This window comes from Rhodamnia argentea, chromosome 1 (assembly GCF_020921035.1).
Source record: "Rhodamnia argentea isolate NSW1041297 chromosome 1, ASM2092103v1, whole genome shotgun sequence".
Taxonomy (NCBI): domain Eukaryota; kingdom Viridiplantae; phylum Streptophyta; class Magnoliopsida; order Myrtales; family Myrtaceae; genus Rhodamnia; species Rhodamnia argentea.
In genome coordinates this window covers 24,901,135-24,928,442 of record NC_063150.1, presented here as the reverse complement: position 1 = coordinate 24,928,442, position 27,308 = coordinate 24,901,135, and the positions used below count along the sequence as shown (strand labels likewise).

At 42.0% G+C, this 27,308-nt stretch overlaps 2 protein-coding genes and 1 long non-coding RNA gene across 3 annotated transcripts in view; 2 read left to right on the top strand and 1 right to left on the bottom strand.

Annotated features, from left to right (window-relative positions):
• LOC115728660 (disease resistance protein L6-like) overlaps window positions 1–27,308 on the top strand; it is a 344,958-nt gene that overhangs the window by 256,459 nt on the left and 61,191 nt on the right. The gene's annotated exons all lie outside the window — the stretch shown is intronic.
• Window positions 562–25,444, bottom strand: LOC125313794. Its single transcript, XR_007197408.1, has 4 exons — window positions 25,270–25,444; window positions 24,320–24,336; window positions 18,111–18,117; window positions 562–573 (listed from the first exon to the last, which is right to left on the bottom strand). It is a non-coding gene; the product is annotated as an uncharacterized LOC125313794 (long non-coding RNA).
• LOC115753643 (F-box protein PP2-B11-like) lies at window positions 15,743–17,151 on the top strand. The gene is given in 4 exon segments (XM_048273677.1): window positions 15,743–16,070; window positions 16,381–16,499; window positions 16,584–16,875; window positions 16,878–17,151. Coding segments are annotated over 4 exon segments (756 nt in total). The 5' UTR covers window positions 15,743–15,830; the 3' UTR covers window positions 16,983–17,151.

Here is a 27,308-nt window from a genome sequence, read left to right as displayed (position 1 = left end):
ACGCGACATTATCAAAACTAATTAAAAAACTTTATTATTAAAATTATATTATTCTAAAACTTGCCTAATTATTCTATAAATATTATTAACTATATGCCTTTCATCAAACACTTGAAATGCAAGTACTTTTTTTTGAATGTTCCAATCGTCACCTGTCTAATGACATGTGACACCCATATAAGAATGAATTTGCCAAGGATTACTCCAAATATCGCTACCTATATGCACACGTCCATTGAAATCCGCAAAAAATTTTGCAAAGCCTTTTTTTTTGGTTTTTTATACATCCTAAAAAGTTCGCGTTTAAGAGTAGTTCTCGGAACAAGTTTTGCTTACGGAATACATGTAGTGTTGATCAAAAATTTCAAACCAAAATTTTCACCAGTAGTAAAAGGTAAATATTCAATGGCAATATATTGAGCTAATGTTTCTTTATAAAGTTCATCACTATAACGAAATAAAAGAGAAATGTTAGGATTGGCGTACCTAGAAATTTGTTGTTGCCTGGTGTCGATCACCACTTGCGTTGCATGTTTTTGCGTCAGATGCCAACGGTATGTTCTATATCCATCTCTTTTATTAAAATTATATGATTTCATACAATATTTACAATTTATATTGTATTTGCCTCCGCTTACATGTATCTTGTCGAAGTGTTGCCATAAGTTAGATGTACTTTACTGGACATGCCGTTCCGGCTTCTTTGCTGTCAATGTTTCTTCGACGCCGGTAGGAGGATGAAGACTTTTTTGCGTTAGGACGTACTCGATGTTAGGAACATAGTTGATATTATCATCATCGTCTATCCAACATGTAAACTCACGATGATCATATTGAGCATGATGTTGAGGATAATCGAATTCCCCCATCCCCATCGGCATCGGGCTATTTCCCCTATCACCAGCTCTGCTTTCACTTGCCATTTGTTTTCACAAAATTGAGCGGAAAAGCCGATTTAGAAAATTGATACAATTGAGCCGAGATTGAGCGGATTGAGTGAATTTGAGAGAATTTGAGAGAATTGAGAATTGAGAGAATTTGTGAGAAAAAATGAAAGGGGAGGGTATGATATTTATAGGAAATTTACAAAGAAAAAAAATAGGGAAGGGGGTTGCAACGGCCATAAGAAGAAAAGCCGGGGTGGGGGGGGGATGGGGAGGGGAAGGGGGGTGGTGAGCTCGAGTGTGGGGGAAAGAGCCAACGGCTCTTTCCTCAATTAGGCCGGCGGCCGGCCACATTTTTTTTTTTGGCCAGTTCCTAATTTTTTAAAATCGAAACTAGCTTGTGAGGGTCCGGGCCTATTCCTGTTCCGGTTCGGAACCGCTGGTCCTGGTCAACGGGCCGGTTCCGGTTATTCCACGGGCCGATTCTGGGCCCAAACCGGCCCGTGGCCATGTCTACTCACTCGATCCTCTTCAATATTTCAAACTTTTGGCTAAATAATCTGATCAATTTTCAGATCATGCTTATCAAACCATTCATTTTCGATAAGCAAAGATAATCAATTGTCATATAAGGCAAAAAAAAAAAAATATCAAGTATATTTGCAGCATTCGCCTTTTAATTTTTACCACTTCGGGGACATGAGCGCAGAAATCTGGCTTTGTGGTGGTGCATGAGCCTGCTTTCTCCTAACTGCAAAGATGAAAGCATGCATCGCCACGCAAGCCTTGTGAACAGATCGAGTTCAGACCTTTGGCCTATACAGGGCGGCTCTCGTATAGAGCAGTTTCCACGTAGTTAGCGGGATTAAACATACGACTTGCGGATTTTTTGTTGTTGTTGTTGGAATCTCCTATTTAAAGCAATTTGCACACGGTATTTTCTTTATTTCTGTATTCTTTGAGGAAATTGCTTCGAATTTTCTTGAGAGGTGTTTCATTTCAAAGCATGCAAGGACTTTAACCTTTAAACCGGCAATAAAGAACATGATTAAAAGAAGTCCATTTAGAAAAATTTAGGTTTCATTTACTTTGTGGTTTACAAAAAATGAATGATGTGAAAATATTATTTTTGAGAGGTGTTTCATTTCAAAGCATGCAAGGACTTCAAACTTTAAAACAGCAATAAAGAACATGATTAAAAGAAGTCCATTTAGAAAAATTTAGATTCCATTTATTTCGCGGCTTGCGGAAAATGAATGATGTGAAAAAATTATTTTTGCGTCGTTTACAAAAAAATGAACGAAAAATATTTTCAATGATAACGAAAATATTTAAACAAAAATCTCACGCCTAGATCAGTAGGCCTAAACTCCTCTTTGGTGGGGAGACCAAAGGAGGATTGAGTCCTTTCGTAAAATATTACGTGCATTGACAAAGGAAAGCACCGGAGTTTGGAGGGAGCAAGGTTTTGTAAAAGAACCCCGCTAGCATGACCGCGACGTCGAGCTGAATTGCTAACAGAGGATTGAGTCCTTGCTGTACTTTTTCTTTTTGTAGGTCAAGTTTTTGTTGACATAAATTGCAAAATTACTAACACAAGCATGGGAATCGCTTCACTTATATAAGACGCCAAATACGCGCCATATTAAAAAGAAACATTGAGAGAGAGAGAGAGATGCAATCCATTGCAGCCGCCATCATCGCAGGCTCAAGCTCTAGCTCGCGACGATCATATATGTTCTAGCTCAAGTTCGTGGACGCCAGACACAACCACTGGAGCTTGGAGCCATGATCACTCACTTTGAACTCAAGACGATCAAGGGTGCGAGATTTTTTGAGTTATGAAACTCGCAGTGATCATGTCCACGGGATCTTTTTGAGCCACGAAACTCGAGGCTACATGATCGCTCAAGTTTTGAGCCCGTGGCGGCCATGGCAACTTGAGTTTCAAGTCGTGGAGCTTGAGACCATGGTTGCTCGATTTGAGCTTCTGGTCGATCAACTGGCGATCATCTTTTTTTGTCATAATATTGCTCTTTAAATTAATCAAAATATGTTCGAGACCCATGGGCTTCGGAACACAGTAAATCCAAAAGACCTCGGCGAATAAATAACTCAATTACTAGATTTGCTACTTCTTCTTTTGGACGATAACAACCCAATCAACCATCATATTTACTTCTTTACTAATATGGGCCATCTTTAGCTTCGAGTAAGGCCCATAAAGGAGATGGAATTCGCTAATAAGCACATGGAGGCTCCAGCTGACTTGAGTATGATATGCTAGGCCACGTACCATATCTAAGTGGTCTCTTTCTATCTCCAAGTCTTCTCCTACACGGGCAAGAAAGTGTCTTAGGGCATCAACCAAGGTTGTTACATTAACAAATTGTCAAAATATTTACAACTAAATTAACCAAATTAAAAGGTCTAGAGCTGATTTGGTATTCATGCAATCAATCTAAGAATTTTTTGTAAATTATCCCTAATTCTATACTCTGAGGCTTTCGTTGACTTTGTCTCTGACTTCTATATTTGTCGACTCATACCCTATTGCAAGTACATGTACTAACGTATGCAGTCAAATGTGACATTTTTAAGTGTTAGACAAAGAAGGCTACAAATTTCAAGAGATTTTCTCCATGATTATTTTCTTGTGTCAGAGATATAACTATTTTTAGGAGATTTTATCTTGATTTTGATTTGATGTAATTAATATTTTGTTATTTGTTACTTTAGATAGTTAACCTTTAAAGCCTATAAATAGGCACATGTACTTTCCATTAGCGATGTACAAAAATATTATAAAACATAATATATGGCTACCTTTAGCCGCCACTCTTGTTGCCTTAAGATATCAATTTCTTAAGGTTTTTCATGGTATCAAAGCTATCAATTGTGAAAGCATCATGGCCATGAGTTCTGATCTAAGTTCCTCAATAGAATCGAGTCCCAGGACTCCCGGTGCTGTTGGAATCTCAATGCCGTCCAGTTCAAACATCTTGTCTCTTATCGGCCTCGTCATTCCGTCATCCGGAAATTTCATGGGTCATCCGGTTGTCCGAATCTTGGGGTGAAATTCACTAGGGACAACTACGTGGTGCAGAAAGCTTGAATCCTCCCCTTCCTTTGAGCAAATAAACTGATTTTGATCGTCGATGGAACGCTGCCATGTCCTCCACAACATATTGCTCAAACCAATATAGATGGTTCCTCCAATATTGTGTACAATCCCAAATACGATAATTGGTATACACGGGACCAGATTGCTCTTGGGTGGATCTTAACATGATAACCGATTCAATTGTGGGTCGGTTATCTCATCTAAACACCTCTCATGTTGTGTGGAATTTCTTCTTTGCATCTTTCGCTGCCCAAAACGATGCACGAGCTACCCAATTGTGGCTGCAACTTCGGATGGTAATCAAACCGTGATCGAAATCCTTCAACATGCTACTTTTATATCTGATCAATTAGCCTCCATTGGTGAGTTCATCTCACCACAAAAGTCTTGAACGCATATCTTCCGAGGCCTAGGAGCTAAGTTTCAAGCTTGGCTATTGCAATTTCGGTTCACGCTCAGCATCAACAAATGACCAAGGAGTCTTTTCATGGCCTTCTCTTGGCTCATGAAGCGTTCTTGGAGCTCTAGGAGCCACAAATCACCCAACCGGTTGCCTTTGTGGCGCACGACATTAGCTTAGGCAAAAATTCACATTCATAGCATGGGTTCGCTTCCAATTTCAGCAGCCCCAACTCAAATGTGGGCCAACAGAGGAATCTTAATCCTCATGGACAGCAGCCCAACTTCAATAATCCAGGCAACTCTTAGTACCGAAATTTCAGTGGCAACAAAAATCAAATACGTAGCAATGTCGGGTGTCGGTTTTGCAATCACCCAAGACACAAGGCCGTTGTTTGTCACAATCAGTTCAACCAACAATTTGGGTTCTCTGGAAGCCACGCGCACCAGATGCGATCACTTCAACCACAAGTTCAATTGGCTGAGATACCTCCTCCACCATCGGTGCTTTCTCCCGATACCTAGTATCCCAACTCGGGTACCACACATTGCATTACCAACAATCCTCATCGGTTATCCTCATTTCAGCCATATCATGGCACTCAGAAGGTCACCATAGGTAATGGGTCAAGTCTTCCCATCACTCACATAGGTACCCTTATTACCCGAGACTTTCGCATGTCTAATATCCTGGTTGTTCCATCTATCACTAAGAACTTAATTTCTGTTCGTCAATTCTCCGTTAAAAATTCATGCGACTTTGTTTTCTCACCAAACTGTTTCTTTGTGAAGTGCCGTTGTACGGCCAGGATCCTTCTCTAGGGGGACAATAATTAAGGCCTCTACGTGCTCTCATCATTGTCACCTACATCTCCAACCCGCTTCGTTTCTCAATTGGAGTCACTCACCCGTTGGCATCGTCGTCTTGGTAATGCCGCATTTCCTACTATTTCAAAAATCTTCAATAAGTCGTTAAGTTCCGTTCAAGTTTGTTCAATTATGGCAAGCGAAAGGTATTTTTCACGGGACCTCCTGTCCATGCCTACCCCTTTAGAATAGCTAAGCCGAGTGTAAACATCGCCACATAGTTGAAATAGGACTCGCGATGCTCTATCATGCTTCTCTCCCCTATCATTATTGGGACTTTGCCTTTGAAGTAGTTGTACACATTATCAATCGGCTGCCCACACAGGTTTTGCTGAATAAATCACCATGGAAGATCTTATTTCAGATGATTCCATCTATTGCTCATCTTAGACTTTTTGGCTACATTGTGTATCCCAATCTTCGCCCCTATGCGAAGAACAAACCGCAACTACGATCATATCGGTGCATTTTCTTGGGCTATCCATCAAGATACAAAGAATACTAGTGTTATTTCCCTCAGCATCAATGGTTCTACATTGTTGCTGATGCGATGTTTGGCGAATTAGATCTCCCTTATGTGCAAAACACTCCACAATCATCTTTCGAGGCCACTGCAACCATTCAATCGCTTATTTCTACTGAGTTGTCTGAGGTTCCTCTACCACAGCAACCATCACGTGAGCCCTATTCTCTCTCTAATTGCGATTTGCAGTCCGCTAATTCCTTATTGCAAAATTAGCACAATTCGGGTGTGTTCGAAACCTCACTGCATGAACCCGCCGATGGGTCTCTTTGTCGGTCGGCGGCTTCACCAATCCCGCCAGCAGCTTCTCCCCCGAATCCAACATTTCGGCCGACACATCCTATGGTGACACGTCTTCGTGATGGCACTTTAGCTCATAGACACATTGGCACTAATCACACTTATGCGTTGGCCACCTCGGCGTCATATTTTGTTACACCTCTTACTTTAGTCAGGCTGTGAAAGATGCAAATTAGCGTGCAACTATGGCGGATGAATACACTGCCCTCATAAAAAATCAGACCTGGACTAGTGTCCCCTCCTTCGAATTGTAAACCCATCAGCTGCAAATGGGTCTTCCGGGTTAAGCTCCGTTGGTTGCAAAGGGATTCCATCAACAAGAAGGCGTTGACTACAATCGGACTTTCAGCCCTGTCATCAAGCATGTAACATTTCGAACTATCCTCTCTGTTGCCTTTTCTCGTGGGTGGCAACTATGACAACTTGATGTGAAGAGTGCTTTTCTTCATGGTTACCTATCAGAAGAAATTTTCATGGAGCAGCCCCCTGGCTTTGTTGATTCTGCTCATCCTTACTATGTCTACAAATTACATCGGTTTCTTTATGATCTCAAACACGCTCCTCGCGCTTGGCATCAACGCTTCTGTGCTTTTCTGGTTCAACTAGGCTTCATTCCTTCAATTGTTGATCCCTCACTCTTTATTCCTCATACAACTCAGCATAATATCTTTCTTCCGGTTTACGTTGATGACATTATTGTCACCGGATCATCTAATGCGCCCTTGTTGGCTCTCATTAAATCTTTGCAGTAGGAATTTTCTATTAAAGATCCGAGAGAGCTTCATTACTTTCTTGGCATTGACATACAACGGACATACCAAGGCATTATTCTCCATCGGGCTAAATATGTTGCATATTTACTTATGCGGGCCAAAATGACCGAGGCTCGTCCCGGTTCCACGCCTTGTACCACTTCAGCTGGTGCCCCGTCTGCTCATCTTGGTGCACCCTTCTTCGATCTGCTGCTACATCGCAACATTGTAGGGCTCTACAATATCTCACACTTACTCGCCCAAATATCGCATATGCTGTCAACACAGCTTGTCGGTTCATGCACTCTCCCATCGAGATTCACTGGAAATTTGTGAAAAGGATCCTTCATTTCATCAAGGGCACTCAATATCATGGTATTCTCTTCACTCCCGGCTTTTCTTTTCACTTGCATGCTTTTTCCGATGCAGGATGGGCTAATGCTCTAGATACTCATCGCTCTGTTGGTGGTTGGCATCTTCTTGGTTCAACTCTCATTTCATGGAGCTCCCGTAAACAGCGGACCGTTGCTTGATCCAGTACCAAAACCGAGTTTAAGAGTCTTGCCGACACTCTTGTAGAACTTATTTGGATAGAAGCTCTGCTAGGTGATCTTCATGTTCGTCTGCCCTCTCCTCCCGTCCTTTGATGTGATAATCTTTTTGCTATCTATCTTACTGGCAATCCCATCTTCCATGCTCACACTAAACTTGTCGAGATTGACTGCCACTTTGTGTGCGAGCGTGTGACCAAAGGATAGCTTCATGTTTAGTACATCTCCACTTATGATCAACGAGCCGATATCTTCACTAAAGGTCTCTCCACTCCTCGGTTCCATCTTCTTCAAATCAAGCTTACTGTGACTCTTGCCATATCGGCTTGGGGGGAATGTTAGACAAAGAATGCTACAGCTCAATAGAGATTTTCTCCATGATTATTTTCCTGTGTTAGAGATATAAATATATTTAGGAGATTTTATCTTGATTTTGATTTGATATAATTGATATTTGTTACTTTAGATAGTTAACTTTTAAAGCCTATAAATAGGCACATGTACCTTTCATTAGCGATGTACAAAAATGTTATAAAGCACAATATATGGCTACCTTTAGCCGCAACTCTTGTTGCCTTACGATATTAATTTCTTAAGGTTTTTCGCTAAGTAAGTCATAAATGGCATAATGACTAGATATATATTGAAAATTTCCATCCTCATGAATCGATTGTTCGAGGCTTCCAGGTTTCTCTTGATCTCATTGCGAAATACCAGAAAAATAACCCAAGATTTGCTTCTTTCTAGCAAAACCAAGAATGGCTCACTTCTTCAGCGTTACAACATTAGAATATTAAATCACTCTTTCATTTATCAGCGTAAGTTTTTAAATCGATTGACTTTGACCCTACTAAAATTCACATGAGAGGGGTCTTAAGTCAAAATTTTAGGACCCTTAGGCTAAATCCCAACCTAAGCGCGGGAATCCGTTTGGAGTTCAGTGGAAATGATGTGAATCTTGTTGTATATGATGTAGCACGCACAACCCTCATATATATGACAAATATATGTTACTTGATTTTACCAATAACTTAGACTTCTTAAACTACATATCAAAGAGCTAGAGCAATCATAAACAATTGACTTATCACCTTGATCTTCTCAAGAAAGTTAGAGAAAGCCAAGGCAAGGAAGAGAAAATAAAAGAGAAACATAAAAAGAGGGATAATGACACAAATGATCCTTGAACTTTGGTTCAATGTGCAATGTAATCATTAAACTTTTAATTTGTTTAATGATGTCTCTAAACTTTTAATTTGTTCAATGTTAGCCCTAGACTTTTGGTATATGTTCAATGTAGTCCCTAAATTATATAAAAATGTTCAATGTTGATCTAGAGACCATTTGTGTCATTTTTCCTAAAAATATGGCATTTACAAGGTTGCCAAGATATTTAATCTCTCGGCAAATGTTATTTGTTTTGAGGTAATGTTGATACAAGGAATATTTCGTCACCATCAACGGATTTTGAGCTATGCTTTTATGAAAACATAGTCCAAAAAATCCTAAACCTATTACATTTTTATCAATTCAATCCTAAATCTCTTAATTTTCTCAATTGATTCATAAAATTTTTCACATTTTATCGGTTGACTCCATTCGATCAATTTTGTCAATTAAGTCTTAAATCTTTTTGCGCTTTGTCAATTGAGTCCATGTAGCCATTTTTGGCATGAAATCACCGACATGGACTAAGGCCAACCAAGGTGGCACAGTTGGCAATGAAGTAGATAACTTTTAAGGATATTTTAATATTTTTATGAATGAATCGGCTCAAATATAATATGTTTAGGACTTTTTTTGGTACTTTTCTTCGTCCTTCCCTTGAAAACTCTAGAACCGTTAGCCGGCCAAAGGAATAGCCTTGAGATGCATTACAAAATCTAGAAGAGGCTTGCTAGCCTGACCGTCCACTATCATTTATCATTGGCTGGCAAATAACAAAAAAAAAAAAAAAAAAGGGCTAGTACAATGTGCGGTTAGGCAGGACATTCTCCAAGAATAACTCTTCTCTACGGTGCTAGCCCACCTGACATTTCTTTCTATCATTCGTTTCTAGATAGCTGTGGTCTTTCAAGATACATATGGAAGATTGTGAAGCATGCTCCCCTTATGTGTGATGGGAGGTGAGGCATTTCAAGGCAATGATAATTGACCAGGCAATCAAGTCGTGACGCCTTGGAAATTCGTAATCTATTAAGAGACAGAGTTCAATAAAAATGATTATTATTGAATTCCGGTTGGTATAAAATTTCGGATCAAAAGGACGTAAGTGACGATTTTTGGACGTTTCCCGATTTGTCGTTCGATTTCGATTGGGCCTCGAAATCTCGATCGCCGCAACTTAGGATTTTTTAATCCTCGCGCCTAAAATTTTTCCGGACCGAACCTAGCCAGTGAAAATCCAATTTCTGTCCCAATCGGTTGAGCCAAAAATTCGTTCAGTCCCGATTTATTGAATTACCCTTTAGTCCCCCAATAATGCACTTGTGGACATGTTTTAATGGTGAGTGACTAGTGGGCCCCACCTCAGTCAAATTTGCCACCCACCAGTCAACTCAGCCTCCTGCCCTCTCTCTCTCTCTCTCTCTCTCTCTCACGTCTCCTCCCCCACTGTTACTGCGCGACCTCCCCCTCTCTCTCTGTTTCACGCTCGCACAACAGCCTTCCTCTTCTTCCTCCAGCCTCCTTCGCCCGACCACCAGCCCGAGCAACCACCGCCGCCACCTCCCGCCATCGTCGTCGACCCGCCGTCGCCACCCCGAATCGCCGCCGCCGTCCCAGTCGCCGCGCGAAAGCCAGCGGGGCGGAGCCCCTGTTTCGGCCTCAGCGAGCTACTCGAGCTCCGGCCGCTTCACCCCCGCGTCTCGCCACCACCGGTCACCATCTCAGGCCCCCTCCAACCTTCAGCCACCATCCGGTCCGTCGAGCGCCGCCGAAGACCACCGCGAACAGCCCAGGTCAGACCCGAAGCCCTGTCCCCTGTTTTGCGCCGGTTTGCTGCTCCGCCCTGTATCGCCGCCCTCCGGCCAACTCCGGCCACCCCAGACCACCCCAAGCGACTATCTTCAACCCCTCACCGTCCCCCAAGGTCGCCGGAGACCAGTCGCAGCCCGTAGAGCCCCGAACAGCCCGGAAACCACCTCCCCTGTTTTGGCGTCGCCCCTGCGCCGGTTCTGTGCAGCCTCGGATCCTCCACATTCGGCCGTTCGCCGCCACTTCCGACACCACCCACAGCTTCCCCGGGGACCCCCGACTAAAGCCCAACCTTTCCCCCGGCATTGAACCACCCGAACCACCCCAAAACAGCCCGCAAAGCCACTGTTTTCCCATGTTTTCCCTCTGGCCGCCACTGTTCATCGCCGGCCGCCGCCACTCCGGCCACCGGCCGCCGCCCTGAAGCCCCGTGCCGCTGCCCCAAGGTGTCGCCAAGTCTTCGGGCCACCTTTGTCCGAGTTGGAGACCCGGAACTTAAGTTGGGCCGCGGATCGCCGTTAGTCGTCACCGATCGTTGTTGGGCCGAGCCGGGTTCGTGTCGCCGCCGCTCAATTTGAGACTGCCCGAGCTTATTTAATTGGTGAGTTAGCCCCTAACTCTTGGTTAGGACGCTAATTGCGTTCGGTTTAGTTTAATTAGATTATTAGGTATTTAAGTAGCTCGATTAGGGCCGGTTTAGGTTAGAAATTTGGTTTAGGTTCAATGGCCCCGATTGGTTAAGTTAGTCTAATTAGTTAGGATTTTATGCCTAATTAGATTATATTGATTGATTGATCCGATTGTTTGAATTGATTGATCGCGAGCGAGCGATAGGTCAGAGACGAGTGCGCAATTGGAATTGAAATTGGAATTAATAATCGATCGGCTGAAATTGATTAATTGAATTATGGAATTATTGGCCGTGAGTGCCGGTTTGGCTGTTGATTGCCGTGAGGGTTCGATTAGAGGTTAATCGCCCCAAATTGTCCAGTGTGTCGGTCGATTTAAATTGCGCATTCATGTGACCATGTATGAGATAAAATTGCATGTTTTTGCACGAAAACGGCCTTGGGCCAAGTATTTGAACATGCGAGTGTGAGCATTCGACCTAAATCCAAGAAAAGAACTGGCTGGTTGTCGAAGTGCCTGAGTGGTCACATAATGGGATAATTCCGACGATCATTGTCTTCTGGTCGTTCGGTCCTGGCAATCATTGTCTTCCGGTTGCTGGATGCGCGTCGATCATTGTCTTCAGGCTGTACGTTTGCCGGTCGCAGCTTGTGATGGGCCGAAGCCTTTTAAGGATTCCTGTTAGCTCCGTGCCGTGTCGACAATCATTGTCTTACGGTTGGTCGAGCGGAGTCACATGGACTATCAGACGCCGTCGCCGGAAGTAAGGGACGATGCCCGGTCCCGCCAGGAGAGCACCAACCGACTAGTGTGCTGGACCTACGGGTCGGATCTGATAATAAATGGACTACGTGTGGTGTCTTGTGCATGCAAGTGCTGTGATGCTTTGCGGTGGTGAATTGATTTGGTTGATTGACTGTTGAGTCGAGTCTGCATTGCATTACGTGTGGCTTGGAGGGTAAGTTGCCCGTGATTGAAATATCCGTTTCGTGCCGATGTGATTGCCTTTTAGGGTGTCCGAGCGAATCAACGTCCTAACCGAGCTTAGGTGTCACGACCCGAACCCCGCGAGCTCATCGACATCCCACCTGGCCACACTTATGTATGCTTCTCCAGGATCCAAAGGCCAACAAATTCATGCGGAAGCAAAAACAAATCCCCGTACGAAAACAATTAACATCACGATGACTTGGGACGGTAAAAACAAACTTATATACATATCCACACGTTCTATACAATTTTCCAAATCTACGGCTTCGGAGGCCACTGTACAAGCCTATGACCACTAAAACAAAAAGATTACGTGGTCGAAGCCTACTATACATCCCAAATAAAACAGCCAAGAAAAGTCAAGAGGCCAACTACCCTAGGCCTCGTTCTCGCTATCCGGTACTATATCATCTCTCGCCTCCAGCTCATCCTCGTCAAGCTCGGGTGGCTGTTCCGCATCCGATGGCTCTACAACCTCCCATCTTCTCCCGGTACCATGACATTAGGGAATACCGAATCTCCCGGGCGTAACACTCATGGCCGAGGCGGGTGGTCCGAAAAACAACGAACCCACGACGGGGTGAGATAAAATCTCGATAAGCTAGCCCCTAATCCTAGATTAGGGCTCTAGTGCCTCCAGACACATTTTTCAAAGTGAACAATTTCCAATAATTCTTCTTTCTTCCCAAAAATTCCACAATTTAATTCCAGAAAATTCCGTTCTTTCTCCGAAAATTCTCACACCTTCTTCAATATTCTACGTTACTCCCGTTTCGGCGTTCCACACCTCAGTCTAACAATAAAATATTCTACGTGCTCCCGGGGCCCGTTTTTAGCACACCAGGCCATAATATAAATGTCCACCTTACTCCAAAAATTTCCACGTTACCCCGAAAATATTCCACGGCACTCCGAAAATATTCCACGTTACTCCGGAAGTATTTCACGTCGCTCCAGAATATTCCACGCTACTCCGGAAATATTCCACGTTACACCAGAATATTCCACGTTACTCCGGAAATATTCCACGTTACTCCACCGCCATCAAATAAGTTCATAACATTGAGCCTCGGACCTTTATGGAACACGGCTCTATATATATACCAGGGTCTCAGACACATAGGAATACGACCCACGGATCTCGGTCTCGGACACATAGGAACACGACCGGATCAAGTCTCGAACAATTAGTCGAACACGACTCACTTTGGTCTCGGACGACTTAATTGAACACGACTTTCTTACTTTCTCGGTCTCGCGACAATCGGACGAATACGGCTCACTTTGGCCTCGACGACTTGATTGAATACGACCCTCACATTTCCTCGGTCTCGGACAATCGACGAATACGGCTCACTTTGGCCTCGACCGACTTGATTGAATACGACCCTCACATTTCCTCGGTCTCGAGACAATCGACGAATACGGCTCACTTTGGCCTCAGACGACTTGATTGAATACGACCTTATCATTTTCTTAGAATAGTTCGGGACCACGTGATTCACTCACGTTAGAGAATTAATAATTCGGGATCACCCGATTAATCCACACTAAACCAAATATTAATTCATACTACCCGATCAATTAACACTACCATAGTATCCAATCCACGTCATGCGACCATATTACGCTAATGTAGCAATTTATAAATCATGCGCCACTAAAATTATACTAACGTGGAAATTCATCACGGCCGAACGATAATAATTTTCTAACATGCAAAATAATTCTACTATAGTACTAAACTATAGTACTAATGCCACATTTATTTAGTACCATGGCATAACAACTTTATGTCACATAAAAGTAACCCTAGTTAATATATTAACTAACCATGGTTCAAAAATTAACTAGAGTCAAATACTAACTTAACCATGGTTAAACAATAGCATAAAGTAACTCTAGTTAGGGCATAAAGTAACCATAGTTAAACTTTGACCACTATTATCTTCTTGACTTCACTATTCATGCAAGAACACATTTCTCTCTCCTCCCTTCATTTGCATTTTCGGCCAACTCCATGAACTAGCACAAAACCAACCCATTTTTCACCAAAATCACTCAATCTATAGTCTATTAGCAACCTAGATACCTAATCTAAGGTTAGGGAGCAACTTACCACTATTTTAGCAAGTTTTCCGGCGAGAAAACGGGTGGAGAATCTTGGTTCCAACCGGCGGCTCCGGCGACTCCCTCGCTCGGCTAAAATCCACAAAAATCCGGCGGTTCAAGGTGGTTCGGGTGGTAGTCGAGCTCCGACGATCCAAGGCGAATCCGGCGAGGCTTGGGAAATTTTTCGGTGAGGAAGAGTGAGAGCTATGGAGTTCGGCCAAGTGAGAGGGTGAGGGGTAGAGAGAGAATGCTCTTGAAAAATAAAAAAGAAGAAGGCCAAAAACACATATTAATAAAAATGTTGGATAATTTTGGGGTCTTCAAAGTCAATTTTCGGCCAAGGGGAAAAATGACCAAAATACCCTTCGTTCCAAGTCAAAAATGGGGTATTTTTCGAGGGCAAATGGGTCCTTTCCCATACCCAGTCCAAATCTACTTTTCCCGAACCTCTTTGGGGCGAACCGCGAAGGAATTTCACACGGGATGAGGAAACGTCCCAAAATTTTTATTTATTGAAACCCCCGAAGGTCCGACGTCAAATTCGAGCTCGATTCGCGATCAATCTCGATCGATAGAATTTTCAGCGTATCTCAAACTAACGGGCGGCTTTTAGGAGTTACGCGTATCGACCCGTGATTAAAAATCACGTTTAAGAATTACTCGAGCCATGGCGACCTTGGTTGTCATTCAATTGCGAGGGTCAATTACTAGTCCCGATGGACACGATCGTTAGAAAATAATTTAGGGACGTTCGAAACCCATACGAGGTCAAACGGAATCACCCGAGATCCAAGCGTAGGGTATTATCCAAATCGTTCCTTAATCATTCTAGGATCGGCCTATATTGGTCCAGAATATTCCCTCGACAATTTTCATGGCCAAAGAGTCAATCCAAGATCAAGTTCTTAGGTCCACGTACTTGATTTTCCTAGTTAGTCATTCCCATTTGGTTAGTATGCTCGAGAGGGATCAACTCCGAGTGAGATTCGACTGAAATTCATCAATGAGACTTTTCATTTATTCAAAGCTTCGAAAGTGGGTCGGAATTCAGGATGTCACATTAGGCATTGGCTCACCGAGATTAATTTCTCACCCCGTCGTGGTTAACAATTTTTCAGGAAGTGACGGAAACCGTGGAAGATGAACCGAGAGGATGATGGTAGGATTTTTGGGAGTAGACGAATGATTAACCTTACCCGACCTCGTGTCTTTTTGAGGTCCTAGTGAGCCGCCCCGAAGAATGGGGTTGTACTTCTTTACTGTAGCTCAGTAGAGTTAAGATTCGTATGCTTTAACGGTTTAATGAAATTGTTTTTGATGAATTGACTGTGTTGATTTTTCTACTGTACTATCCCGCTGTTTTATTTGTCCGGGAGAATTGCACGTTCCGCATGCGCCGTTACTTTATAGGTCGATAGCTTACCTGGGACGCTATCATTCATGACCTGAGGCGAGTAAGGTAGGGATGTCGCGAACTCGAGAGTCGGGGCGTGACACAAGCTTTCGTGGAGATGGCTTAAGAGAGATTGACATTCTATTCTTTGCAAAGGTCATTCGAGGAAGTTGAGCTTTCAAGGTCCTATAGAAAGAGCAAGTCTTGCCTAACCGCACGTGGTACTGACCGTGTCAAGAAATAGCAAGCCTCTTCACTTATTCCCTCGATCATGTCCAGAAAGCCATCCGAAGCCAAGGCAAGCAAAGAGAAAACGAAGAGCAAAGCAGATGGCGTTTACACGGTTGTCCGGAGATGTAATCGCTCAAATAATCTCTCTCACCACTCCACAAGATGCTTGTGCCATGTCCTCCGTCTCCACCAACTTCAGATCGATTGCAGATTCTGATCAAGTGTGGTCCAATTTCTTGCCTCCTGGCTGTGAGGACTTGATCCCTCAGCTATCAACCAAGAAGTCTCTCTATCACCATCTCTGGGAGCATCCAGTCCTGATCAATGGCCGGAACATGGTAAGCTCGATTTCTAGAAATCGATGGCTCGTGTGGACATAGCGTGTGATTGTCAGTTACCATAGCCGTTGAACTAGAGGACATATTCATGCGAGAGTTAGATTTTGAATGATTTCGCGTGGAAAAAGTTTGGGCAAATTTCTACTAGGTATAGCATAAGCTCAATTTTCATTCAGTAGATAGGAAAGTTAATTTTGTATTATGAAGTATATCCATAGTGGAGGTTGGTTTCAGAGAAATGGTGAGATTGAACAAATCTGCAACTTGCAAGTGACTAAGTAATCTGTGAATTCGTTCATTTGTCAAGTAGAGGCTTTCATTGGATAAGAAGAGTGGAAAGAAATGTTTTATGTTGGGAGCAAGAGACCTGTCCATCATATGGGGAGACGACCAGAGGTATTGGAGATGGATGGCTACACCAGAATCCAGGTCTTATATTGCCTTTTGGAAATCGACTCGAAAGTTGTTTCGGGACACTCGTTAACATAATCTTAGCAATGAATCCTTGGACAGGTTTAACGAAGTGGCTCTGCTCCGGTATGTGTGGTGGTTTCACATCATAGGAAGAATCGAGACCTCTATGCTCTCATCCGGAACAAATTATGCAGCTTATTTCGTATTCCGGTTCGATGGCCAAGGGGGTGGATTCAATCAGCCAGTGAATTCGAACGTCTGTATTGGCAGCGAAGAGCACGATGAAGGGCGATCCGTGACGCTGAATCCTAGAGGAGGAGAGCCTACGGCGATCCGCGAGCGTGCAGACGGATGGATGGAGATCGAGATGGGGGAGTTCCACAATGAAAATGGGGTGATGGAACACTGGTGTGTTGTCTCAAGGAGGTTGACAACTACAGACAGAAGAGTGGTCTCATTGTTGAAGGGATCGAACTTAGGCCTAAAGAAACGCACTAGATCACGGAACGAACACAGGTCTTTTTGTTGCGTGGATGTGGTATTTGCTGATGCTAGTCATTTAGGTGTGTGCTTGTATGGACGATATGCACTGGCTGTGCTCCGATCCAAGCTAGTCTATGTAAAGGATACTAAATAATCACCCCAAAAATTGCACTACAAGTTTTATAATTTACTCTGTTAGATCGTTGGTTACAACTCCACAAGATGCTTGCACCATGTCATCGGTCTCTACCTCCTTCGGATCAATTGCAGATTCAGATCAAGTGTGGGCCAACTTCTTGCCTAAATTTACTGAAACAAGGAGAAATAATACATTGAAGAGAAGTTGGGTGCAAGAACGTTAATTCTTGCTGAATTGACTGAGTCATTCGTTGAATTACTTCCAAGCAAAATACAGCAAAGACTCCGCGGAGGGTCTCCCATAAGCAACCAAAAAAGAAAGCTGAGACAGACCCTCCGACCTCATAAGAGTACAGAGCAAATTAATCACAGTTTCTAAAAGCTAATTCATGTGCAGCTTTGTTTCCCAAAAACCTCTCTAATGTGTCTTGGATGATAGAACTCAAGCGCCACTCCAAATTGCGGTGCCGAACGACCAATCCTTCGACCACAGCTTTGCAGTCTCCTTCAAGGATAACCTTCTTAGCTGGGAGTAAAGCTTCCACTCCAAGGCATTGTGATTTAATCTCGAAAACTTACAATTCTCTTCTACGACATGCAGAAGAATGTTGCTCAGATTTGTTGACAAATATATCATACAACCGAAACATTGGATCTTCATTGGCACTTTTTTGGAAAGCTTGAGCCAATGCGCATTCCAAAGCTCTAGCTATAGGAACTGTAACTGCATTTCCAACTTGAATGTATCTGGTGCATGTTGGAGAATAAATGAAAGAGCAGAAACGTAGAAATACTCAGATCAACTTATAATTGTGAAGTAGATCATCACTAAGAATTTTTTCTAGTGGAATGCTTGCTTGCACTTCTAGGCCACCTACATTAAGTGTGATTTTCGACCACAAAAAAAAAAAACATTAAGTGTGATAATCTGATCCAAACTTCTTGAGCTAACAAGAAAAATGATGGGTACACATAAGTATATATTGTAACCTAGTCCCCGGCCACATCTATTCTACTGTTCAGTGTCAACAGACAAATAGCAAGCATTTTCTAATTTCAACTGGATTATCTGTTGCACAGAATGTGCTCTCTGTTGTTACAGAGAATGTGCTCTCAATTTAGAAGAACAAGAGAAGATTAATCTGGAAATGCACTTGTCACACTCTAAAAAAATTCCGAGAAGAGTACATAGCATTTTCAAAAAATAAAGAAAAACTGAATTGCACTAACTAGCAACAAAATAGGAACCGAACAACAAACTCCTACTATCTTGTTGACTAAGTAAAACAAAACAAACAGCTAACGGACCAGAACAAAAAATGACCAAGAATGATCCTTAAGGCATAACCAACATACTCCTCTTTGGCTTAAGGAGCAGAACACATTCCAGCCTTCTTCTTGAGTAACTCAAGTCTCGCTTGCTTGCAATGGCTTAGTAAACACATCAGCCACCCGATCTTACGTCTTGCAATAGAGTAGCTTCACTTCACCTTCTTGTTGCACTTCCCTCAAATAGTAGAACTTGATCTTGAAATGCTTGGTTCTCCCGTGAAAGACAGGATTTTGAGATATGGCTAGTGCAGCTTGGTTGTCCACAAGTATCTCGGTTGGTCCTTCAACTTCTATTTCCGGATCCCGCATCGGCTTTCTCAACCATATTGCATGATTGGCTGCCGCAGTAGCTGCTAGAAACTCAGCTTCTGCAGATGACCGAGCAACCACTTCTTGCTTCTTTGAGCTCCGGGTGAAACATCCAGATCCCAAAGTAAAACAAAAACCACTTGTACTCCTCATATCCTCGATCGAACCAGCCCAATCACTATCAAAAAAGCCTTGCAACCCGCAATTGTCCACTTTAGTAAACTTGACACCAAATGACCGAGTGCCTTTCAAGTATCTAATCACTCTTTTTGCGACTACCAAGTGTTCTTCACCAGCACAACTTAGGAATCTTGAAAGCACACCTACTGCATACAAGATATATGGTCTTGTTGCAGTTAGATACATCAAGCAACCAACTAAACTCCCGTATACTCCTTCATCAGCAGGCTCGGCTCCTTCAGTCTTCTACGACTTCTCCTTTAGATTCATAGGAGTGTTCACACTTCTACATTCCTCCATCTCAAATCTCTTTAAGATCTCTCTTAGGTATTTCCTTTGACAGATGAATACCTCGCCTTTCCTCTGCTGCACCTCCATTCCCAGAAAGAAGGACATTAGTCCAAGATCGGTCATTTCAAATCGCTTCATCGGTCCTCTCTTCGATTCGCAATCTGCTCTTCGCAATCACCAGTGACCAAAAGATCATCAACATAAAGAGAGACAATAGCTACACCTTCCATACCTTTCTTCACATATAGGGTCACTTCACTCAAACTTCTTTTAAACCTAAGTTCCCGCATATGCTTATCAATCTTACTATACCAAGCTCTTGGAGCCTGCTTCAACCCGTACAAGGCTTTTCTCAACTTATACACATGATCTTCCTTGTCTCTCACTACAAAGCCATCAGGCTGCTCAACATATATCTCCTCCACTAGCTCTCCGTTCGGGAAAGCTGACTTCACATCCAGCTGAAATACTTTCCAGCCCTTTTGTGCAGCGGTAGCCGGCAGCATCCTTATGGTATCAACCCTTGCCACTGGAGCAAAGGTCTCGGAATAGTCTACTCCCCATACCTGCGCATAGCCTTTGACAACAAGTCTTGCTTTGTGGTTATGTATTGAGCTATCGGGATTCAACTTTGTCCCGAATACCCACTTCACTCCAATCACCTTTCTGTTTCTAGGCCTCTCAACCGGATCCCATGTCTGGTTTTTCTCAATCATTCCGATTTCTTCTTCCATTGCAGCACACCATTTCACATCTTCACTTGCTTCCTTATAGCTAGCTGGTTCAATCATAGCTATATTGCATCTCTCATAAATTTCAGCAAGAGATCTAGTGCCTCTCACGGGAACATGATCAATTAGATCCTCGACTTCCACTTCATTTGGTTCAACCTGCAATGGCACTACCTCCTCTTCAGCCTTGCCACCTTCTACAGACAAGTCCCACTTCTTATCTTCCATAAAACTCACATCTCTACACACAACAACCTAGTTGCTAGCAGGATTATAAACTCTATAAGCCTTAGATTGCAAACTATATCCCACAAAGATACATGCTTTTCCTCTTGGATCAAGCTTATCTCTCTTAACAGAAGGAATCAATGAATAGCAAATGCAACCAAACACTTTCAGGTTGCTCACCTTAGGCTTGTAACCATGCCATGCTTCAAATGGTGTCTGCTTGTTGAGAGCTTTAGTGGGCGATCCGTTCGGAAGAAAGACGGCGGTGTTGGCAGCCTCAGCCCATAACTTCTTAGGGAGTTCTTTCTCATGTAGCATACATCTAGCCATCTCCATGATACTTCTGTTCTTCCTTTCACTCACTCCATTTGCTGTGGAGTGTATGGCATGATGAGTTGGTGCTTGATCCTTGCATTATCACATATAGCATTGAAACCGCCCGAGGTGTATTCTCCTCCATTGTCTAATCTAATTGTCTTGATATTGCAGCCACTCTCCTTCTCCACTTCTCTTTTGAACCTAAAAAAAATCTCATTAACTTCAGCCTTAGTCTTTATGAAGTACACCCAACACATTCTAGTGCGATCATCTATGAAAGTGATGAGGTATTTGCTGCCATTCGGTGATTCCTCCGGCATTGGACCACACACATCGGTGTGAATTAGTTGCAGCTTCTCACTGGCCCTCCAATTTGACCTTTTGAAAGGAATCCTCACTTGCTTGCCTTGTAAACATGCTCTACAGCCGGTTACTTCCTTTTGCAACATAGGTAGGCCCACCGCCATTTCATTTTGCTGCAAGTATTGCAGCCCCTTGCTATAGAAATGACCCAGTCTTCTATGCCATAGCTCCTCCTCATCTTGTATACTTTTCATGGCTTCATAATTCTCATCAACTGGATCAAATGTAAAACACTTGTTCCTCATAGGAATCCTAAAAAAAATGTGACCATTCTCATCTCCTATGGCACACTCACTCTTCTCAAACACGACCTTCAACCCCTTCTCTACTAATCGACCCACACTCAGCGGGTTTTGATCTATCTTTGGCACAAACAAAACCTCCGTGATAAGCTTAACACCACCAGGACCTTCAAGCACTACATCACCTTTGCCTTCTACTTCTATGCATTCTCCATTACCAATCCCGACTTTAGACTTCACGGATTTGTCTAAATTGCTAAATAATCCTTCATTACCTGTCATATGGTTGGTGCATCCACTGTCCACGAGCCATCCATCTCTAGATGCATTTGAGATGAAGTAGGAGGCAACAAACAGGTGCTCCACTTCACTGGCTACTGCAGTTTGACCTTGAGCTTGTTGTTGCTTATGCTTTTCCCCGCAAATGGCCTCAACATGGCCCATTTTGTGACACCTCCCGCACTTCACATCTGGTCTCTTCCAACACTTGAAATGAGGGTGGTTTCTCTTTCCGCAATGCTTGCATGGAACCGCATTCCACTTCCTATCGTGTCCACCACTACTTGAACCTCCCCGGCTATGACTATGACCGGCCTCAACATGTCTTCTATTCTAGTTCCATCCTCTTCCCTTTTCTGCAGTATGCGGTTTCAGCAACTTGCGAGCACTTTCGATAGGCTCATTCTTCCTCATAAGCCTTCTTTGCTCCCGAGCACATCAGAGCACTTAGGACTTCAGCAAGTTTAATGTCCGAAATGTCCTTAGTGTTCTCAAGAGAAGCAATGGTTGCTTCAAACCTTTCGAACACTGCAACCAAAATCTTTTGAACCAGCCTTTTATCATCTATATCCGTCCCTAGGACCCTTATCTTATTGGCTACATCAACTAGCCTATCAACAAACTCTTTCACGGACTCATTCTCCTTCATTTGCTGCCTCTCAAACTCCCTTAACAAGTTCAGCACCTTCATCCCTTTCACTCTCTCATCCCCTTCATACTCTTCCTTCAAATAATTCCATATATCATGTGCTGAATCCTTTTTCATGATTCTAGTAAATATGGTCGAGGAGACGGCAGAAAACAAGCAAGATTTTGCCTTTGCTTTTCTGGTTACTCTCTCTTTATGGTACCCGATTTGATTGATAGTTGGATTGTTGGGTAGATCAAGAACTTCGTAGTCCTCTTCCACAGCTTCCCATAGATCTGCACCCTCCATGAAAGCTTGCATCTTCACTGCCCATGCTTGGTAGTTGTCTCCATCGAAGATTGGAGCTGTGATTGTTGAGAATGAGGCAGTAGGAACACCAGTTTGTTCCATCTTTCTTGTTCTACTTCGAATTTAGCACTCTCTCACAAGTCCCTTAAGATCAATAGGGCTCTGATACCAATTTGTTGCACAGAATGTGCTCTCTGTTGTTACAGAGAATGTGCTCTCAATTTAGAAGAACAAGAGAAGATTAATCTGGAAATGCACTTGTCACACTCTAAAAAAATTCCGAGAAGAGTACATAGCATTTTCAAAAAAATAAAGAAAAACTGAATTGCACTAACTAGCAACAAAATAGGAACTGAACAACAAACTCCTACTATCTTGTTGACTAAGTAAAACAAAACAAACAGCTAACAGACCAGAACAAAAAATGACCAAGAATGATCCTTAAGGCATAACCAACATTATCTATGTGTCTCTCTAGATTTTGTTGTGAGCAGAAGTAAAAATGCTCGTAGAGAGTGTACATTCTTCCCGAACTCCAGCGACCAAACTACTATTGTTATGGCTGGTAACATTGACCCAAGCTCTCTCGGAACTTGACGATAAATGATCTAGTGCCTCAGTAGATATAGGAATTACATGCCCTCACTTCAGCACAACTTTAAAGCGTAAAATTCTAACACCACCCATTAACTTTACGGGGAAACGACTACACATTCAGAACAATATTCATAAAATAAAAATCTCATCATAGTTAACAAAATTAAAGGTAATTTGGCAACTACACAACATTTATTGTCCAAAAAATACAGTGACATAAGTCCTCATCATTGTGGTTAGAAAGAATTTAACTATCGGAAACTCTATATTAGTTGACAACCCAATGTTTAGAAACCCTAAAAGATGGGCATATAATCATCTCCAAATCGAACTCTGCCCCTAATCAAGGGAAGTAGCATACCTGGCTGTGGGATTCTGCTGTAGTCACCACAGTAGGCACAGTTCCATCCCACCACACAAGTGCTAACGGCCTACATAATTCAAAGAGGTTGGAAAGCTGAAACTAAAAAGACTAAATGTATCAAAGCATCTTAACACTTTGATGATGTGCCATTCACAAACGTCATTCCATAATGAAGGACCTGCAGAAGGACAGCAATTCTGCTATAAGACTTGCAAAGGGAGAGAACAAAATGTGATTAGGAAGTATGAACAAAATTCTGTCAAAAACAGAAACTGAGGGAACTATAAGTAGAAGAAAAAATTTACCAACGGTTTCAACGAGCCCAAATAAACCCTGGGAACATCAGGGCCCCATTCGACTTTGTTGTCCGGACGCGCACAAACACCAGACAAATTCCTAAAATTCGCGCCCTTCACGAAATTCACCAAACTTTCAGGAAACAGCAGAGCTTCTAATAAAATACATTAGAAGAATGTTCACTTTAATGAACAAAAGAAAAGAAAGAAAACATTTTTCTTTGGTATATGGCAAACACGTCCATAGTCCTCTGAATTCAATTAAACGGCCAATGATCAAAGACTAATTGACCTGAATCCACTGAGTTGTCTGTGATTCCCATCATTTCGGTAAAAAATTGAGGATTAGAGAAAAGAGAAGGAAAAACTAGAATTGAACACTTAATTTTAGTCAAGCAGCCCAAGACACGCAAAAGCTTCAATCCAAAAATCTTAGTGACGGGAAATATCCTGCTAAACTCGCTTCCCCTTAAACTAGACCCATCCAAATCGACTCCTGCTAGCGTGCCACCCTAGCCTCTAAAGCAATATGAAAAAGTATAAGGCAATAAAAGAGGGAGAGCCCATCAAGCAACATGAGTATCAATCTTGTATCGACAATTTTCAAATTGCTCATCTCTAAGAGCTTCTATAATTTAAGCTAGAGTCTTATGCATGTCACGAAACCACTGGTTAAAGTTACTTTTAAAGCAAAGATGGTTTAATGATGGCACCCAAGAATGTCTATCTAATCGTGAATTGCACTACAATCTATTTATATCCATCTAAAGAGTGTACATGTTGAAAAACTTGAAATCAAATATAGTACCACATTAAGCTGCTTAGTTATTCAGATATTTTGCAATTAATGCTTTATATACAGGGAAATAAAACAATGCTATTCACCCTTTTCACTAGATCTAATGAAGCGTTGACAACGTGCCCGTTGAGCTTTCTCATATGGCATTTCATCTCTTCAATCATGAGTTCCAACCTAAATCAATTGAAATCCATCAAAGATTTAAAAACGAGACCAGGATGATAAAGATACACACAGGTGGAAGATCAGAGATTGCATCCTCCAGTAGCAATTTCGTTTGCACTTCGTTTGAATGGCCCGCATCATAGGCAACAGTGTGCATCTTATTTTATTTCAAGGAAATTTTAGACTTTGCCTTTAGTAAATTACACATTATAGCACAGAAACCCATACCTCAAATTCTATAGGAATGACTCCTCTAACCACAACATCGCGCGTTGGCAATGGGTATTAGGGCAACTTCTAAAGCATCAAATAAAACCCAATGAGTGAAATTCATTTGAATCTCTACTATAAAGACAGACACATGTTTAAGACTACTTTATCTCTGAGACATAGGTGCATAAACAAATTTACCTCACTAGGACGAGCACCCCACAGAAAACAAAACATTCTAAATTGAGGAAGCCCGCTATTATAACCAATCTTGTTTGATAGTTCATTTGCACCAAATGACTAAGTGCATACATCCCCAGGAAACAACAACAACATCATCAACATCACATTTATCCCAAACTAGATGGGCCCCCGGTCGATTAACCCTAAAAATAAATAAAATAAAATAAAATAAAAGCAAGAACGATTGAGGGAAAGAAATAGTTATATAAAAATAAAATATATATAAATATATATAGGAAAAAATGACTAGAAAGGACAGTCCGGAACATAGAAATATTACCCCTCCACAATGCTAATAGTTTTCCTTCACTCCTTCCTAAGACAAACCATACGCCAATCTATTTCTCACTCTATTAAATCTTGTTTTACTACTTTCCCCCAAGTAAGTTTCGGCCGACCTTTTCCTTTCATCATGTCATGCTCTCTATAACAAACTTCTGTTCTTACTAGAGCATCTAGGGATCTTCGAAGAATATGTCTAAACCTTCTTAATCTATGTTCTCTCATCTTTTTTGCCACCGGTACCCCTCCAACTTTTCGTCGAATATCTTCATTTCTTATCTTATCTATCTTTGTATAATCACACATCCACCTTAACATCCTCATTTCCGCTACTCCCATCTTATGCTTATGTTGTCTCTGTGCTGGCCAACATTCATCTTCGTATAGCATTGAAGGTCTTATTGTTGTTCTACAAAATTTTCCTTTTAGCCTAAGGAGAATTTTGACGATCACACAAAAACCCTAATGTATTGCGCCATTTCATCCAACTTGCTCCGATTCTGTGGCTTACATCCTTATCAATCTCTCCCTCCTTTTGCAATATTGATCCCATATATCTAAAATCATCTTTTTTGGGTACCTCATGTCCGAGCATATTCACGGATTCTTGATCTCCCCCTCTTGCCGTGTCGAACTCACACTTCATGTACTCGGTCTTACTTTGACTTAACGTAAATCCTTTAGACTCCAATGCGCTTCTTCATAATTCTAATTTAGCGCCAATCCCCACCCTAGTCTCATCAATAAGCATAATATCATCTACAAAAAGCATACACCACGGCACCTCATCTTGGATATCTTTTGTTAGCACGTCCATAACTAGGGAAAAAAGATAAAGACTCAAAGTAGAACCTTGGTGTAAGCCTACTGTGATTGCAAAATAGCTTGATGTGCCATTACAAGCTTTCACACATGTAGTAACACCATCATACATATCATTGATTGCCTCTACATACTTTGAAGGTACTTTTTTCTGCTCAAGAGCCCACCACAAAATCTTTCTTAGAACCCTATCATATGCTTTCTCGAGATTAATAAACACCATATGTATGTCCTTCTTTTTTTCTCGATATCTCTCCGTCAACTGTCATATCAAGAAGATAGCTTCCATGGTAGATCTTCCCCGGCATAAATCCAAATTGATTTACAGAGATCTTGGTCTCTATTCTCAAACGATGCTCAATAACTCTCTCCTACAACTTCATTGTATGGCTCATAAGGTTAATGCCTTTATAGTTGGAACAATTCTGGATATCCCCCTTGTTCTTGTAGATAGGCACAAGCATACTCTTCCTCCATCCATCGGGCATCTTATTAGCTTGAAGAATCTTGTTAAAAAAGTTAGTCAACCAACGAATTGCCACATCTCCTAAGCATCTCCACACTTCAATAGGGATACTATCGGGTCCCAAGGCTTTACCAGTCTTCATCTTCTTTAATGCCTCCTTAACTTCCTGCGCTCTAATTCTACCCACATACATTTTGTTTAAATCATCAGAAGATCCTCCAAATCCACCTCATTTCTATCGCTCTCTCCATTAAAAAGCTTGCTAAGATAGCTCATCCATCTTTCCTTGACATCTACATCTCTTACTAAAAGTTTTTGATTTTCATCCTTGATGTATCTAACTTGTGTCAAGTCTTTACTTTCCTTGTCCCTTATTTTTGCAAGCATATAGATACCTTTTTCTCCCTCTTTGTTCTCAAGTTTTTTGTACATATCGAAAAAAAACCTTGCCTCTAGCCTCTCGCACAACTTTCTTGGTATTTTTTCTCGCCAATCTAAACTTTTGCAAATTCTCTTCATTAGGGCATTATGCAAACATCTGAAACACTCCTTCTTTTGTTTAATTGCCTCCTGCATCTCTTCATTCTACCACCAAGATTCCTTTGTTTGATGTCCGTTCCCTTTACCTTCCCCTAACACTCCTCTTGCCACTCTATGGATGTAGTTAGACATCTCATTCCACATCATATTTACTTCGCCCTTAAGTTGCCACGGACCTTCCTAAAGCATTATTTCCTTGAAAACTATTT